This window comes from Podarcis gaigeae, assembly GCF_964106915.1.
Source record: "Podarcis gaigeae genome assembly, chromosome: 6".
NCBI lineage: Eukaryota > Metazoa > Chordata > Lepidosauria > Squamata > Lacertidae > Podarcis > Podarcis gaigeae.
In genome coordinates this window covers 38,746,103-38,761,606 of record NC_139682.1, presented here as the reverse complement: position 1 = coordinate 38,761,606, position 15,504 = coordinate 38,746,103, and the positions used below count along the sequence as shown (strand labels likewise).

The 15,504-nt window shown below is 40.9% G+C and overlaps 1 protein-coding gene across 2 annotated transcripts in view; it reads right to left on the bottom strand.

Annotated features, from left to right (window-relative positions):
* The window catches only part of PLXNA2 (plexin A2), a 415,423-nt gene that overhangs the window by 124,672 nt on the left and 275,247 nt on the right, over nt 1-15,504 (bottom strand). For both annotated transcript variants that reach the window (XM_083745460.1, XM_083745461.1), the window contains exons 10-12: nt 14,226-14,426; nt 10,378-10,474; nt 4,553-4,752 (exon numbers count right to left, since the gene is read on the bottom strand). In XM_083745460.1, coding sequence (XP_083601586.1) covers nt 4,553-4,752; nt 10,378-10,474; nt 14,226-14,426 — 498 coding nt within the window. The remainder of the gene's footprint in view (nt 1-4,552; nt 4,753-10,377; nt 10,475-14,225; nt 14,427-15,504) is intronic.

Here is a 15,504-nt window from a genome sequence, read left to right as displayed (position 1 = left end):
TCATCCCTGACCTTTGGCCATGTTGGCTAAGAGTGATGGCAGCTGTAGTCCAAAACAAGGCTGCTGCAGATGTTGCAGGATCTCATTCAACAAGTGAGCTGATGGGGCTTTTTAGTGTTGACTGGTGTCTCTGTGTGACATATAAACAGTATGTGCTTTCACAAGAGCACTCAAGTTGGGATTTGGGGATGATTGAGTGAAGTTAATTGAGACTCATTTACTTAGAATAAATAGGTACCATTTCTTGTCAAAAAGTAATAAACTGAAGCACTAGGAGTTGTTTTTTTTAACTAACAACCCATAAAGAGGGTGAGGAGTGATTCAAGGGAGCTTAATGAGGAATGTGGGGAAAGTGGTGAAAAGAATATTCTGTTCAAGTAGCCATTCCAGCCATTTGTTCAGCCACTGCTCTGCAGAATGAGCAAAAAGGAAACATCTTGCAGTACTTACTGACCACTCCACAGCCAAATGTTCTTTGCAATTGTTCTAGGAATCCTAAGGTCAGGAATCTCATTATATATATATAAAACAAATGTTCATAAATGTACAAGGCAAACATATGTGCATAAGTATAGTGTACAGTCTGCCAAGTATCTGTTAAGCTGAGCAAACTATCAATTTATGTAAGAGATTTGGGAACTAAAGTATTTACCATCACAAAAGAATGGCCAGACTGCCCAGGTTGAGCAATGGTTGACCATTATCACGTATCCTGACAGACAGGTTTTTCTGCTGTAGACTGCCCCCCCCATGTATGTATGTATGTATGTATGTATGTTTTTTTTTGGGGGGGGTGGTCTTCAGCTACAGGGAAGGGAATTTCAAAAAGTCTATGTAAGACCTTGCACACCATTGTTCTGAGTTCCTCTCCTTCCACCCTGCATGGGGGGAGTGGGGGACCTTGTTGCAACAGTTTAATAAAGATCATGCTTACTAGCTGCTTTGCTTCTCAGTATTCTCTGTTTGGCCTCTGTTATTTTTTCCTACCGATAGAGAACCTACTTAAGGACTCTATATGGGCTCTTGGATACCCCATATAGGAAAGGGAGCAGTATCTTTCTTATAACATAATGGTGCTGCAAGCCCCCGTCTTAATTAGTCTTGTTGGTTTGCATAAACTCTCAGTTCCTCAGCTCTGAAGTCTCTCTCTTTCACTTCATTGGCTTTTAAGAGATTGGCACGAAAGAGCTTGCCTTCTAATCTGTTCCTGCACTATGTGGCCACTGTGTTGCCACAAGGAAGGGCTACCATAATAACCATGTTAATAATTACAAAGATAATTACATAGATGCTGGGATAGCTCAGTCGGTAGATTCTTAATTTCAGGGTCGTGGGTTTGAGCTCCACATTGGGCAAAAGATTCCTGCATGGCAGGGCATTGGACTAGATGAGCCTTGTGGTCTCTTCCAACTCTACAAGTCTATGATTCTATGCTTGAAACAAGGAGACATCATTATCTATGTCAGGAATGGGGAACCTTTTTACCCCCGGAATGGCCTCTTGTGGACCACTCTCTGGGGGGTCACAAGGCAGATGGGACAAAGGACAAAACATGTGTGGAGCCATGGATGTGACTCATATGTTTGTGCAGCAGACTAAACCCAGTTGTGTTAAATCAGAGATTTTTATACACATATCCTCCATCCAGGCAATCAAAAGGCCATAGATTGTTTAATTAGCCAAAGGCCTGGGAAAAGAGGAATACGTTTGCCTGGTACCTAAAGATATGTAATCCCCAGGCAATGCCTCTCTGGGGAGAACATTCCACATGGGGCCACTGCAGATAAGGCCTATTCTTGTGTTGCCCTCTGGACTTCTCATGGAGGAGGCACACAAAGAAGGACCTCAGATGATGATTGCAGGGTCTGGGTCAGTTCACATGGGGACAGGCAATCCTTGAGGAATTGCAATCCTGAGCCATTTAAGGCTTTATATGTCAAAGCCAGCAAATTGAATTGGGCCTGGAAACTAACTGGCAGCCGGTGAAGTCGGGACAGGATTGGTGTTATATTCTCACTATCTTGTCCCCATAAGCAACCTAGCTGCTGAACCAGCTGAAGTTTCTGAACTGCCTTCAGCAAATCTAACCTAGGGGTTACCAGTTAACCCCCTTCCTTATGGTGGATTCACTCCACATCAATTAATATATTTAATTTTCTTAATACTATATAAGTATTAAATGGTATTAATAGTAAGAATCATAGTTAATCAATATATGAATTAAAACACATATAGCATTTTATAAACAAGGATTTCCCACATCACATCTGTTTTGGCCTTCTGCCTCTGCTTCTTCAAGCTACTTCCTTCCTGATGCATTTGCCATTTGTGGCAAGGTGAACCACCATAAAGCACTATACAATATGCGTAACTTGCCCTTAAATAATTTCCTGTTGATTAAAATGAGGACCCTGTAAAAGACACAATGGATTTCACCAAACTAATGAAAAGCAAACCTCCTCCAAAATGCATGAATATTTAATAAAATCTAAACTGCCCAAGTATGTTTTATGATCTGAGAAAAATCTAAAGCATGTTTTGGAAAGGGGAGGGGGACTAACGTCACCCTTAGAGTGCAATGCAAAATTCTAAAACTGCCACCAACAAGCCATCTGAGAAAAATCTAAAGCATGTTTTGGAAAGGGGAGGGGGACTAACGTCACCCTTAGAGTGCAATGCAAAATTCTAAAACTGCCACCAACAAGCCAGTCTTCATTATATTTTCTCCCTGAAATTTGGCCGAGCTTAATCCCTGGTGAAGTAAATTCTCTATGGCAAAATTCTCTATGGCAAACTTCCGGACGTTATAACATTAACACTAAAGAACCAAGTTACTACTCCTGCAGTTCTGCAATGAGGCTGATACTGAATCTAGCTCTCTATTTATAGCATTTTTACAGAGCTCTTTAGCTAAAAAGGCTCCCAGAGTGACTTACAAAGATCAACAGTAAGACAGTCCCTGCCAAAATCTTTTCCTGTAACAAACTCAGCCTTCTACATAAGCATCTGCCTAGTAGCCACAAACAAGGTACTGAATACAGGCTAGCACATGTAATTCTATGCAGGCAAGTGAGCAGGCTTGAAGAGGAGGCTGAACATGCAGTGATCTGCTAGAGGAGGGTAAGAGCTCTCGGTGCCTGCTTCATCAGCCCCCCACAGGCTAGTAAAGTTGTTTGCAGGCTAGTAATTTTTATGGCTCTGTTTACAAGGCTGAACTAATTCTATATAATCTCTGGTCAGAAGTTAAGTAGAGATTGTTCTGCCTCTGTTATACACCAAATTTGAATTAACTAGAACATTAAGAATACTTATTTGACAGGGCATTTTAATTAATTTTTTTTTTTTTTTTACTATGGTCTTTAACTGGGTAATGCTTTTATTGCTACAAGTTCTGGCACTGCTCTAAGGCTTTCTCTGGTAAGTTACACAATTCTGAAATTTTGAAGTAGCATTGGTATAAATATCAAGGTAATGAATAAAGGAAGCTCAGTGTCTGGAATCAATAAGCAGAGGACCAGTGATTATCTCAGTCTGTAGTTTCACTACTGAAAGCTACTGCTAAACATTGTCAGTTTCTACCAATGACAGCATCAGAGAGAACAAAGTTTTCATAAGACTATTGCCCCCTGCACTGGCCTGCAATCCAGAGAAATCAATTACGGACTAATTACTTCCTTGTTTTAATTAGTGTGCCTGCCGAAGGGCAGGGAGGACACCCTCATACTGATGTCTGAGCCTGACAACCGAGAGTAGGTGATCAAGGCCAGTAAAAGTGCATGTTGGCCGTGAAGCACAGATGCTGCACAATTAATTTAATAGGAAATCACATACCACTTTATTTCCCACTTTTATGTAACAAGGAGAACATGTTATATCGGGACAAACCAGGTGGAACCAGGAACAGGTAATTCCTAAGTGCATGGAAGTGAAACAGTGGAATTAAGTGGTGGTTCTGCCAAGTTTTTGGGGGGATGGAGGAGGGGTGGGATCAATATGCCCTCTGTGGAGTCCCCAGATCATCACTTGCTAAGTGGTGGTGGGAGGAGGAGACACACTGATCAGGCAGGCGGAGAAAAAGCAGACAAATGGGTCTCTTTTCTGTAGAGCTTATTCATTTACTTATTTTGGGTGTTTACTTCCCTTACTTTAAAAGTATCTCCGCATGGGTAATCATCAAATACAGGAAATGGATTTTTAAAAATCCATGAAAATGTAACATCAGCCTAAAATTCCATGGTAGAGATAAAACCGGTTTAAACTGGCAATAAAATAGATGGAAAGACCTGACAGAATTAAAAGGTCTTTGCCCTGTGCTGAAAGGATATCAAACGAGGCATCAGGTAAGTGTCTCTGGAAAGGGCATTTCAGAGCCAGGGTGTCACCACTGAAAAAGCCTCTTCCTGATCATTATACATTATTGAAACATGCATATTAAGGTAGTTGTAATATACAAAAAAGGGGGGTTGTCTTAAAAATAGAAAGATAAATCAAGTAAACAAGCAAAGAAGTGAATGGAATAGGAAGAAAATCCAATTGATTTAAATATCTTTACCTCAGTGATTCGTGGGTTGGAGCATTTGACATTCCTGCTTGACCAGTCGAGCCACCTTCCCCATCCACCAATAGGAGAGGGGCAGTGCTGACGCAGAGTACACCTCCCTTCTCCAGTGCACCAGCCACACTCAAATTTCTGATCTGCTTTCAGGCACAACCCACAACTTTCCCGCTGGGCTGCACATTTGTACAGGTGAACTGTGGAGACAGAGATTGGGAGCATGAGCAGAGAGTGGGAGACAGCCCACACCTGACAGATCAAAGGAGATACACCTGCTCACATTGCTGGAAGGTGTGAACTGATGCTTGTACTGACCCAGATACAAATCTGCCCACCAGGTGAAATGGCCATCTTAGGCTTTTACTGGGTACCCTCATCTGCCAATGTTAGATGGGTGACTACTGAAAACAGGGCCTTTTCTGTGGTTGTGCCCTGACTTTGCAACCCCTTTCCAAAGGAAACCTGCCTGGCCCTTTTGCAGGAATCATAAATGCATCAAGCAAAGCCTGTCCTGTTTACTCACACTGCTTTTTTTGTGGATGTGTTTTGGGTTACTCTGTCAACTGTTAATGATTAAACTGGTCCTTTTATTGTTGCCATTTATGCATAATGGCATGCTCTCTGATTTTATATGTTTTATGTTTTTATTATATGGAAGTTTTTATGAGATTTTGTTAAACTAGCATGAATGCCAATGATGGAAGAAAACTGGAATAAATGAAAAAATAAAGACTTGTCCAGATTGTATTCTTCAGCTATCTTCAGGTATCTGGTCTGAGCATGAGAGGGCAGAGAGTTATGTATCATTCCCTTCACTGCTAACTTTAGACAAAAACTTTAGACAAAAAATTGGAAAAGGGCTTGTAAGTGTGTTTAGCTGAATGTGCTTAGAAGCCTTTCTGTGATCTGGAAACCTACATTTTCAGGATTCCCAATTGTGAGGAGTCTTCTAATCATGTTAAGACCCTGAGGTGGGGCTGCCCAGCCTCCAACACACTTTTTGCTCTCGTGCATGCAGACTGAATACCTGAAGAGGAGTTGCATGGCTTGAATGTGTAGTTCAGACCAATGGAGACTTTCAGAACAGTACAGCCTGAATGTAAGGTGTGTTCATCAACATTTTGAGGCTTAGTAGTAGAGTTTTCCATCCCTGTACTACAAAATGTAAATGTCTTTTCTGGGTACTAAAGTACTCAGGGCTGGCAAAATGCAACCGAGCTATGAAACTGAAGCCATCTCTGCCAGGAGCTTATTTGGCTGGGTAGGCACTGAACCCTGGTCAAAGTGAAGGTAAGAGCTTACAACCAGCTGCTTTAGTCCCTGTCCATATCTCAACATATCTCTGGGTTCTCATAATAACAAAAAAATCCTCCACCACAATTTCTACTCTTTAAACAAGCGCAGGAGGGGTGAACCTTATTTTGTGTGTGTCAAGTACCACATTTTTTCAGGGGGTATCTGCCAGTGGTGGAAAGGGCCAGGACGAGTGGTGGATGGAAGTGAGACCAGAAGAGGACAGGGCATACCCTTCACTTTATCATTGTGCCCCCCTCCCATTTTCTTTCTGCTTGCCATCTTCTCAGCGCCACAGGCTACCCACCTCTACTTTAAACATAAAACAATTTTCAGAGGGGTAGATATTTTAGCCTGTTGCAGCAAAAACAGCTAAGAGACGTGGCACCTTAAAGACAAACAATTCATTATAGCATAAATTTATAAACTTTTTTGGACTATGAATATATTAGTAGTTAATATGCCAGAATACTTGGGATTTTTTTAAATGTATGCATACATAATCCTTAAAAGGAAAGAATTCATAGCACAGAAGTCATATGGCAGAAATGAGAGAATGTTTTGATAATAAAATTAAAGCTATTAGGTCAATTTGCTTTGTAAAAGGAGCAGGTCCATTATCACCTACTTCTCCAAATATCTTAATCACTTTCACACTGTCCAAACTACAACTTCTTTGTGTGTGTGTGTGTGTGTGTGTGTGTGTGTGTGTGAAGTCATAGTTGTTTCTATTTGCTGCTTTGGCCTCATATTTTCTTGTTTGAGCAAGGGAGAATGAAGCATCCTGACTTTGAAAATGATCACCAGTGCAACTATTTTTGCCTAGGTAGACAAGCATATTGTTCTATGCTTAAGAATAGTTTATGCTGATCCTTTACTGTTGGTTCCCCTGATACTTGAATATTCCAGCAGTAATTTAATACCAAACCAACTACTGGTAAAGTGCAAACCTAATAGTGATAGTGTGTCCAGATATAGTTAGAGGCAAACCACTAACATGAATGCAGCTTTGATACTTGCAATCTGAATTGAGGGATCAGTCAAACTTTACTCATGACTCTGATTTTCAGGATTAGTAGGTTTTAGTTACGATACTAAACCTCTGTTTAAAGATGTGCATTCATATTACTGATTTTACTCTCTATCTCCCAACCTTTTACAAAGCATTTTAATTTGGATATCCATGCTCCATATACAATATTCTGACGCATCTGAAGAGTATTTGGCTCCCTCTCCCCCAAACGTTCAGAGCAATATCTTATATCTCAGATTGTTAAGGTTTGCTAGACTAAGGACATACAAACTGTGGATCAAGATCACTTTTGAAAAGATTGCTGAGTAAACTCCTCCTCCTTTTTTGATTTAGTGACTCCAGATACTAATATCTCCAGATATTAGTAAATAGTACTAGCCAGCATGAAACCGAAAGCATAACAGAAGTACTTTGGGCAAGGTCAAGCAAGATTTGTACTTGCATACAAGAGTTTGGACAATGGGGACATATAAACCCTTCTCCTTCCTGTTGAACCTTTCTGCAGATGTTCTTAGATACTATTTCTTCCATGCTTGATTTGGACGACAGCCTTCAAAACCTCTTTGTTTAGTTTCCTCCACTGATTTCAACCAAGAAAGACTTCATTGAAAACAATGTCTCCATTCCCAGGGAGCCTGGCAAGACTCACAATATATCAGGTTCCACAGTAAACTTCAAAAGCATTTGAAAGCAAAATATAGCTCAGAGGGGAACAAATGGGAACCCATTTAATGGATGTCCTTGCTGCTGTAAAAACCAGATTCCTTAATAGGTATTCATTTCATGGACCAAGCCTGCTGTTTTCACAGGGCTTGTTTGGGTCATATAATAACTGACCCTGGCATCATGTGTATTTTTCTAGACACGTCACCTGTAGCAGCAGTTACCATTAAGCATCCTTCCTTCTTTAATGTGCAGAGTCAACCAACTAAGGCTGCCATCCTAGACCAATTTAGCTGACTCCTTTCAATCATCTTGAGTCATATATAATTATGTACTGAATGGGACAATCCAATTGCTAACCCATGTTTAGAAGTCTTAAAGTCTTTCAAATATGGATTGGTTCAGGATCTGAAGATGTGATGGGTCAATTATATCAAGTCTTCTTCTTTCCACAATGGGGATCTCATGCCTGAAATATTGTGTTTGTGTGTGTGTGTGTGTGTGAAGTTGTACCTTGGTTTTTGAACAGAATGCATTCCGGATGTTCGTTCGACGTCCGAAACATTCAGAAACTAAGGTATGGCTTCCGATTGGCTGCAGGAGCATCCTGCAGCCAATTGGAAGTCGCACTGGACATTCGACTTCCAAGGCAAAGTTCATAAACCGGAACAGCTACTTCCGGGTTTGCGATGTTTGAGTTCCAAGTTGTTTGTGAACGAAACTGTTCAAAAACCAAGGTACGACTGTACCATAATAAAAAAACCCCATGTCCTAATAGAAACTTATGTCAATTTTAAAGGGGGGGGGGCAAGTACTTTTCCTGTGAGTTCATCTGTCACTAGAAAGTGCTGTGAATCACTAGTTTGATTCATACCTTGGAGTTAGCACGTTGCTCCTTTGATCTTCCCTGGATCTTTTTGCTGCTGCACTGTGCTAAGCAATGTTTGCTTTGGTTTAGCATGCCATTTGAACCAGGGCTTCATAACTGAAGCAGTAAACTTCCCCATGTCAGAAATCCTGGTTTGACTATCAACTGAGCCCAAATGTTCTGCAAAGTCCGGGCTTGGCTTGTAATAGATTTTCTGCCAGTTGGTTCTCCAACTGTTTTTGGACTACAACTCCCATCATCCCAAGCTAGCAGGACTTGTGGTCAGGGATGATGGGAATTGTAGTCTAAAAACAGCTGGAGACCCAAGTTTCGGAAACCCTGGACTAGGACACTCTTTCCCTCCAGAGTACACAGGAGTTGTAGTTCCCAATGCCTTCCAGTTGATAAATTCTGAAGGCATTATAAACCAAATCTCCTATGAATAGATTCCTGCAAAACATGGACATCATGAGCAGTGATACCTTCTTCTAACAACCCTCAACGCTTCAGAAAACAGCAACTATTTGTCTCCAGCCTGACACCTTTATAACGTCAACATTAAGCAGAAGGGATTCTGTGAGAGTTAGAATCAGAGCCATAGGAGGTTAAGGATGTCACACCTCAAGTGAGTCATAGAGGCTGGCAAATCTCATTTAACCCAACAGGTAGGTCATAAATAGTGCATATAGGGCAATAGATGGCAACATGGTATTGCAAAAAACAAGCATACAACCTTGTAAGCCAATTACCCTCAGACCTCTCCAACACTGATTGTAAAGCCTTATAACCCGCTTACATCCAGATGTCTCGAGGATTGAGCTTAGAGCTCAACTTATGTTCTATGGCAGGCTGAGAGATTCATTTTTTTCAGACTGTTAATGCCAGATTCACGCCTCCCCCCCTCCAAGCCTTTAAGAAGAAATAATGTAAAAGGAATCTTAAGGCAGCTGCACATTTCCATCTCAGTTATGTTTATGCCAGTTTGGGCTTAAATGATAATCCTGATACCCTTCATAATCAAGTTTCTCCTTGTTCCCTGAAAGCAGCCGGAGAGGCCCTGCCTTGCACTTAGGACATGGAATAGATTTTCCTTGGTTACTCTCAGACAACCTGCTTATTGAGAATTCATCCTGATTTGCACAGTTTGCAGGAAGGCTAGACGACATTGCAACAAGCAAGGGTTATTCCATACTTTCCAGTGCACTTTCCATTTTTTCTGGTGTGTGGGGAGGTCAATTTGTTCTGCAAGAGCATCAAATCATCTTTAATTGGGCAACCTCCAACAGCAGGTATGTGATTGACTCCCACCTGAAAATAGCGACCCTGTGGAACATGGGTAATTCATAGGATGACTTGCCTATCGTCACTGGGGCAGTAACAAAAGCCTTTTTGTTTTTTGGAATTCTAACAGTATGGATAACATTTGTAATATGGGCCTTGGCGGCTTTATGTATTTTTGGTGTTTTTTAAATATTTGTAGTTTAGGGTGTAATATCGTATACAGCTTTGAACAGCAGAAAATTGTTTCCTATAAATTATCTGAAATATATATTTACATAAAGTCTGTGTAGTTCTTAATCTATTTTCCCTCTCACCACTGAAATGTGGCACACACTCATCCCATTTCGATTGTTTCAAGCAATGACATAAAATTTTCCCGCAGCAAATTTACAGTCATCCTTCGGGAGGTCTAAGGATAAGAGAATTATAATGCTGCATATATATATATATATATATATATATATATATATATATATGATCTTGCACACCCACCCCCTTTGTCAAGAGTCTGGTCTTCCAGAGTTTAAGAAATGGCAAATATAACCATATTGCTCTAGTGAAACAGGATTTATTTTAAAGCATCAAATGATCTGAATTGGATGAAAATAAAATTTCAAAAATTCCCACAATACATATTAATGAAAATGAAAATATATCAAAATAAACTAAGAATATATTATTTACCTTTCAAATCCTCTGGGTTGTCAATAATGAAGTTTCCATTCCAAACCACAGCAAAATCTACTGCTAAGTTACTTATGTCCATTCCATCATAGAGATACTAAGGAACAAAGAAATGAAATACATATATGAAGGCTTTGTGTGAAAATAAAAGGAAGAGCCATTAGAATGGACAAATATTGTTTAGAAATTTTTGACAATACATGCCTTAGGAATGGGTGGCAGGAGTTGAATTGCAACATATATTTCCATTATCTGCATGGAGAAACACTTCTGCTTGCCATAGAGGCATAATTAAATCAGCTGATGGGCCCGGAGAGAGATAATAGATTAATTATCCAATTCATGCAGCCTGTTCTCACCACTCAGCCCTTGGTTTGCCAATAAAGCCCCATCACCAAGAATTAATGAAATGAAAAAGAGAATCCTACACTCCTATAGGAGGCCACATTAGGCTCTACTATATGCAAACATGCCAGAGTATTTTATGGAACTTACTTGGAAAATATATTCTAATTGGCATTGGCATAGCGATGCTTTAGGCAGTACAAAGGAAAATACATATGACCATAGTTTTAGGAAAAGTTTTCATCCAAAGGTCAGTGGCTCAAAGCTTGCTGGGTTGATATGAACTGCAGTCTTCTCTCTTCTTCAACTACCACCACGGTATATACTGTTAGATAATCACTCAAATGCTTGTTATCACCAGCTCTGCTTCAAAACATCACCACTTTCACCTTTCACCCTTAAAAACTCTCTATTCTAAATTCTGAAAACCAATCTTTCCATCTTTCTGTACCAAAAAGCAAAACTGGGCTGAATTTCAACCCATCACCACAGTTTACAACAATACTAATATCAAACTCATTTTCTGAATGCTGATCCTTATGTATTTAAGTGGCACTATCCATGAAGTAGAGGAAGGTTATCAGCAGGCTCAGGAAAATCCTGAGGTTTGCAGAAGAAAAGAATGAAAAAACTTTGGGGGGAAACCTTAAGGTGTCACAAAAAGAAAAGTATTGGCTTTCAAGAGCTGGAATTCTCATGCCTAACCGATAGAGGACTAGGATTGGGGCTGTCCAATGCCTCTACAGGTTGCCTGTGTGGAAGAACAAAATCTATAATTCAGCTAGCCTGTCCTCCCCTTCCCCTTTCAAAAAAAGTCTATTCCTCAAATTACATTTTTCAGTGAGAAGGTTAGGCTCATTATCTAGAAAAAGCTGTGCATTTTGTAATATGTGCACAATGAAGCAAGTGTCTCTTTGGTTTTACAGACACGGTACTTTTGAACTGCACAGTTAGGGCCAAAAATGCCACAGGGAAAAGGAGCCCCAGGTCGGGAAAAAGCAGCAGTACCATCCATGACAGAAGTCAAAAAGTATGAACAGTAAGTGTGTAAGTAGACTTTTCCTCCCCTCTCCTGTTCTTTGTGACTCCCAGAGAGCACTACAAGAGTCCAGTCTTAGCACACAGATCTGACTGCCTCTGCAATTAAAGTGGCATTCTAAGCAGGCAAGTGAGACACAGCCATCCAGCTTGCTACTGTAGGTGCCACAAAGCCTACTCCCTTTTAACTTGAGGGAATAGTAGTTTTGTACAATTTCATAGCACAGGTACCTACTACTGCCTGCAGTGAAAAAGACGTGAGCCTGCTCATCCCATGTAATGTTCTATAAGCTTTCATTTTCCTTACCTGAAAGGAATATAGGAAATACATAGCATTTGTAGAAATCGTATATGTGAGTGGGATTTGAGCACAATATAAAGGAACCAGCTGGATTAGTCCCACGTTTGTTTGTCTGTTTGTTTGCTTTTGAAGGCTGCAAAGTTGTTTTTCTGTGCCACAGTGACGGCAGTTTTTACGGGGCTTGGGAATGCAATAAAGGCTAATTGCCCTGACTGGTGTGATTGATTCCAACATTATTCTTGTCAGCTTGGACACTCCTGTGGGACAAAGAACTCCCCTTTCGCAGCAAGAAGCATTGCAGCCACCTCCTTGACTATGCTTATTTAAGGGAGGCTGTTTTATCTTCCTTCCCTCTCCTCATCCCAGTTCCTTCTTTCTCTTCTCCCAGCAACAGGCAGCTTTCCAGTATTACACATTCTATCAAGCTACTGCAGCTTGGAATTTGACAGCTCCCTGATAAGAGGCCTGCAATTCTCTTTATCTCTCCTGTGTGAATTAGCTTTGCCTTAACACCTTTGTCACATCCCCACCCCAGCTCCCCCTTTCCTGACCCCCCACAGTCACAGACGGGGAAGCTGACAGATAAAAGATCTTCTCTGGGGCCAGGATTCTAATTAAACACCTCACTTGCCTGTAGCACATTCCCGTCTGGAATTCAGGATTAGCTTAACCCCTGGTTCTTTTGTTTCATCTCCCAGAATAATGCTTCCCAATGCCTTTTATTCTACCATCTACATTTTCCTCATTTGTAGCTTTGCCTCATTTGTAGCTTTGCCTTCTAGGGTGGCAGCCTCTTCAGTACCTTGAACATGAGTAAACATACATGAGCAAGATATTCCTGCAGTTATCAAGCACCATAAAAGAAATTTCTCATTTCCAAAAGAGATTCTGAGTGTGCTCTATTCAAAGGGATTGGACAGAAAGGCCAGCATTGTGCTGTGTAACAGCCTGCTGTGGCATTAAGGAATGGGCAGTCATGATGAATGGATGCAAGCGGTAAATGCTCCACGCATGGTGCTTTGTATAAGCACTCCCGGGAGATCTCTTAGTTTCTAAATATTTGTCTAATTGTCAGGCAAAAAAAGAAAGAAAAGAGAATTCCTTCCAAATAACAGGTTTTTACTATTACAGCAGACCTAGATACAAAACCTGAACTATATCTGTACCCCAGACCCTTTCAAGAGGGCAGTGGCAAGGATGCAAAAGTCTTGGGGGTGAGTTTTCCTAGTGAATGAATAATAATAATATAATAATAATAATTTATACCCCGCCCATCTGGCTGGGCTTCCCCAGTCACTCTGGGCAGCTTCCAACAAAATATTAAAATACAGTAATGCATTAAACATTAACAGCACTATTCTCAGGTAATCTATGAAGTTTCTTCATATAGTTTACTGATTGTTGAAATAATGTTGAAACTGAGGATACAGCCTCAGTATATGCATATGTGTTTTATCAACATCAGATTTATCAACATATAAATTCAGAATAACCTAGTGAAAGGAGTGCCAGCTTGGCCCCACGACCATGGGTGCCTGGGGCCGTGGGTGCCATCCAGTGTGCATGTCCCTGGCACCAAAATTTGTGGGTGCCTGGGCCGTTCATGGGGAATTTTGTGGGTGCTCGGGCACCCAGAGCCCCAGGGAGTTGGCACCTATGCCTAGTGTGCGGAAGCCGCTCAGCAAGCTACAGGGATCATGAGTTAAACAGCCAAGTGATGGGATGGTAAGTATCACTCATTTATTCAATTAAAGCAACTCAGACTAATAAGATCACTGAAGGGTCACTGTGTGCTAGAAGCCAAATCCTGTAATACCATATAACTCAGGAGCTAAACGCTAGGGTAGGAAGCCTGTAGAAACCTAGTTTTCAGTGCTCCCCTAGCAGAGGGAGACTTTTTAGTTCTCCCAGGCAATTGGGAATTAGTTGGACATTTTTGCTGTCGCTTTTATGTAGTTTTAAACTACTACCTTCTACTCTTTTGATTTTATATTCTACTTCCCATCTTAACAAAAATTCTGTAAAGCCACTAAGTACTGGTTTTTTTTGAAAGGGAGTCTAGAAATATTGCAAATAAACAAATCCCCAACTCCTTTTATGCACAGCCTTTTCTATTCCAGCTATTCCTTTTATTATTATTATTCCTCATCCCCCATCAACTTACAGAACTATTCTGGCACTGGACACTTGAACTGTTGAAGCGCAGAGCAGGAACCCGATAGACTACCCCTTGGATGTTGAGGACACACTCATAGCCACGCTGGCCGGACTGAGGCTGAGGTAAATTTCTAGCCTTCAGGGTGATGGGCTTCACTTCACCAACAGGAATCAAAATCTCTTCTGTACGGAACAGTTGTGGGCAATCCTGGAAAACATATTTGAAAACAGCAATGTATTAGGCAACTGCGGGCACAAGGTACTCTGAATACAGTTGTTTCCTGAGGACACACATGGACTCTGGGGAATTGCATATCAATAATGTAAATGCAGATACAATTATGGTTCGGCTATTTTGCAGAAATCTGTTGTAGATACAAAACATAAATAAGGGATGAGGAACCTCAGGTGGAGGGGACAAATGTGGCTTTCTCTAGGCCACCCCCTCACCAGCCTTGCTTTACACCCTTCTCTTTTTTGCCTGGTTGGAACATAGCTTGAATGTCTTGCTGGCCTAGATGGGTGATAGAGGGAGATATGGGAGTTTGAAGAAAGCAAATGGTAGAATTCACTTTTGTTGTTCTGCCTATTTTCACCTCCAGCCACATTCACCATGGGCTTTGAACCCTGAAAGGTTTCCCAGAAAGAAATGCAGCCTTTGAGCTGAAAAATGGTTGCAACAAGGGTTAAGCTTAAAACTTTGATTTTAAATTCAAGGATTCTGAGGGGAGGTGGTGGGAGGGAAGACAGTTCACAAAAATGTTTTTCACTGCCATGTCTTTTGTGGGCTTAGCAGTACAGGCAAAGGCTTGTCCAGTAGACCACAGAGAAAGTGAGAGCAGGAAGCATGGACTTTATTCTGATCCCAAAGTATCTTCATCTAGTCATTTTGCTAGTCATCTAGTCTTTTCAGGGCCTGCAGGGATAAAATTGCAGCTATTGGGACTCTTGGTGTCACCACTGCAGCCAGTGATAAATTCACCTCACCCTCTTTCATGCCACTCTCCCAGCCACGCAATGGCCAAAATCCTGCTCCCAATAGTGTAGCATACAAAGGCATCGGGAGAGGCATTTTGGCTCAGCTGTAATTGTAACTGGAGCAGGTGGAAGAATTACCTTAAAAAAACAAAAAACCCAAGAGAGATAGAAGGCATTTTTAAAAATGAAAACATCCATTTCAGCTAAAAACTTTGGATTATTTTCATACTTTTCCTTTGTAATATTTTTGCCAGCCTTTGCTTTCTAGCAACTGAAATGTAAAGGAAAACCAGGGTTCTTTTGTTCGG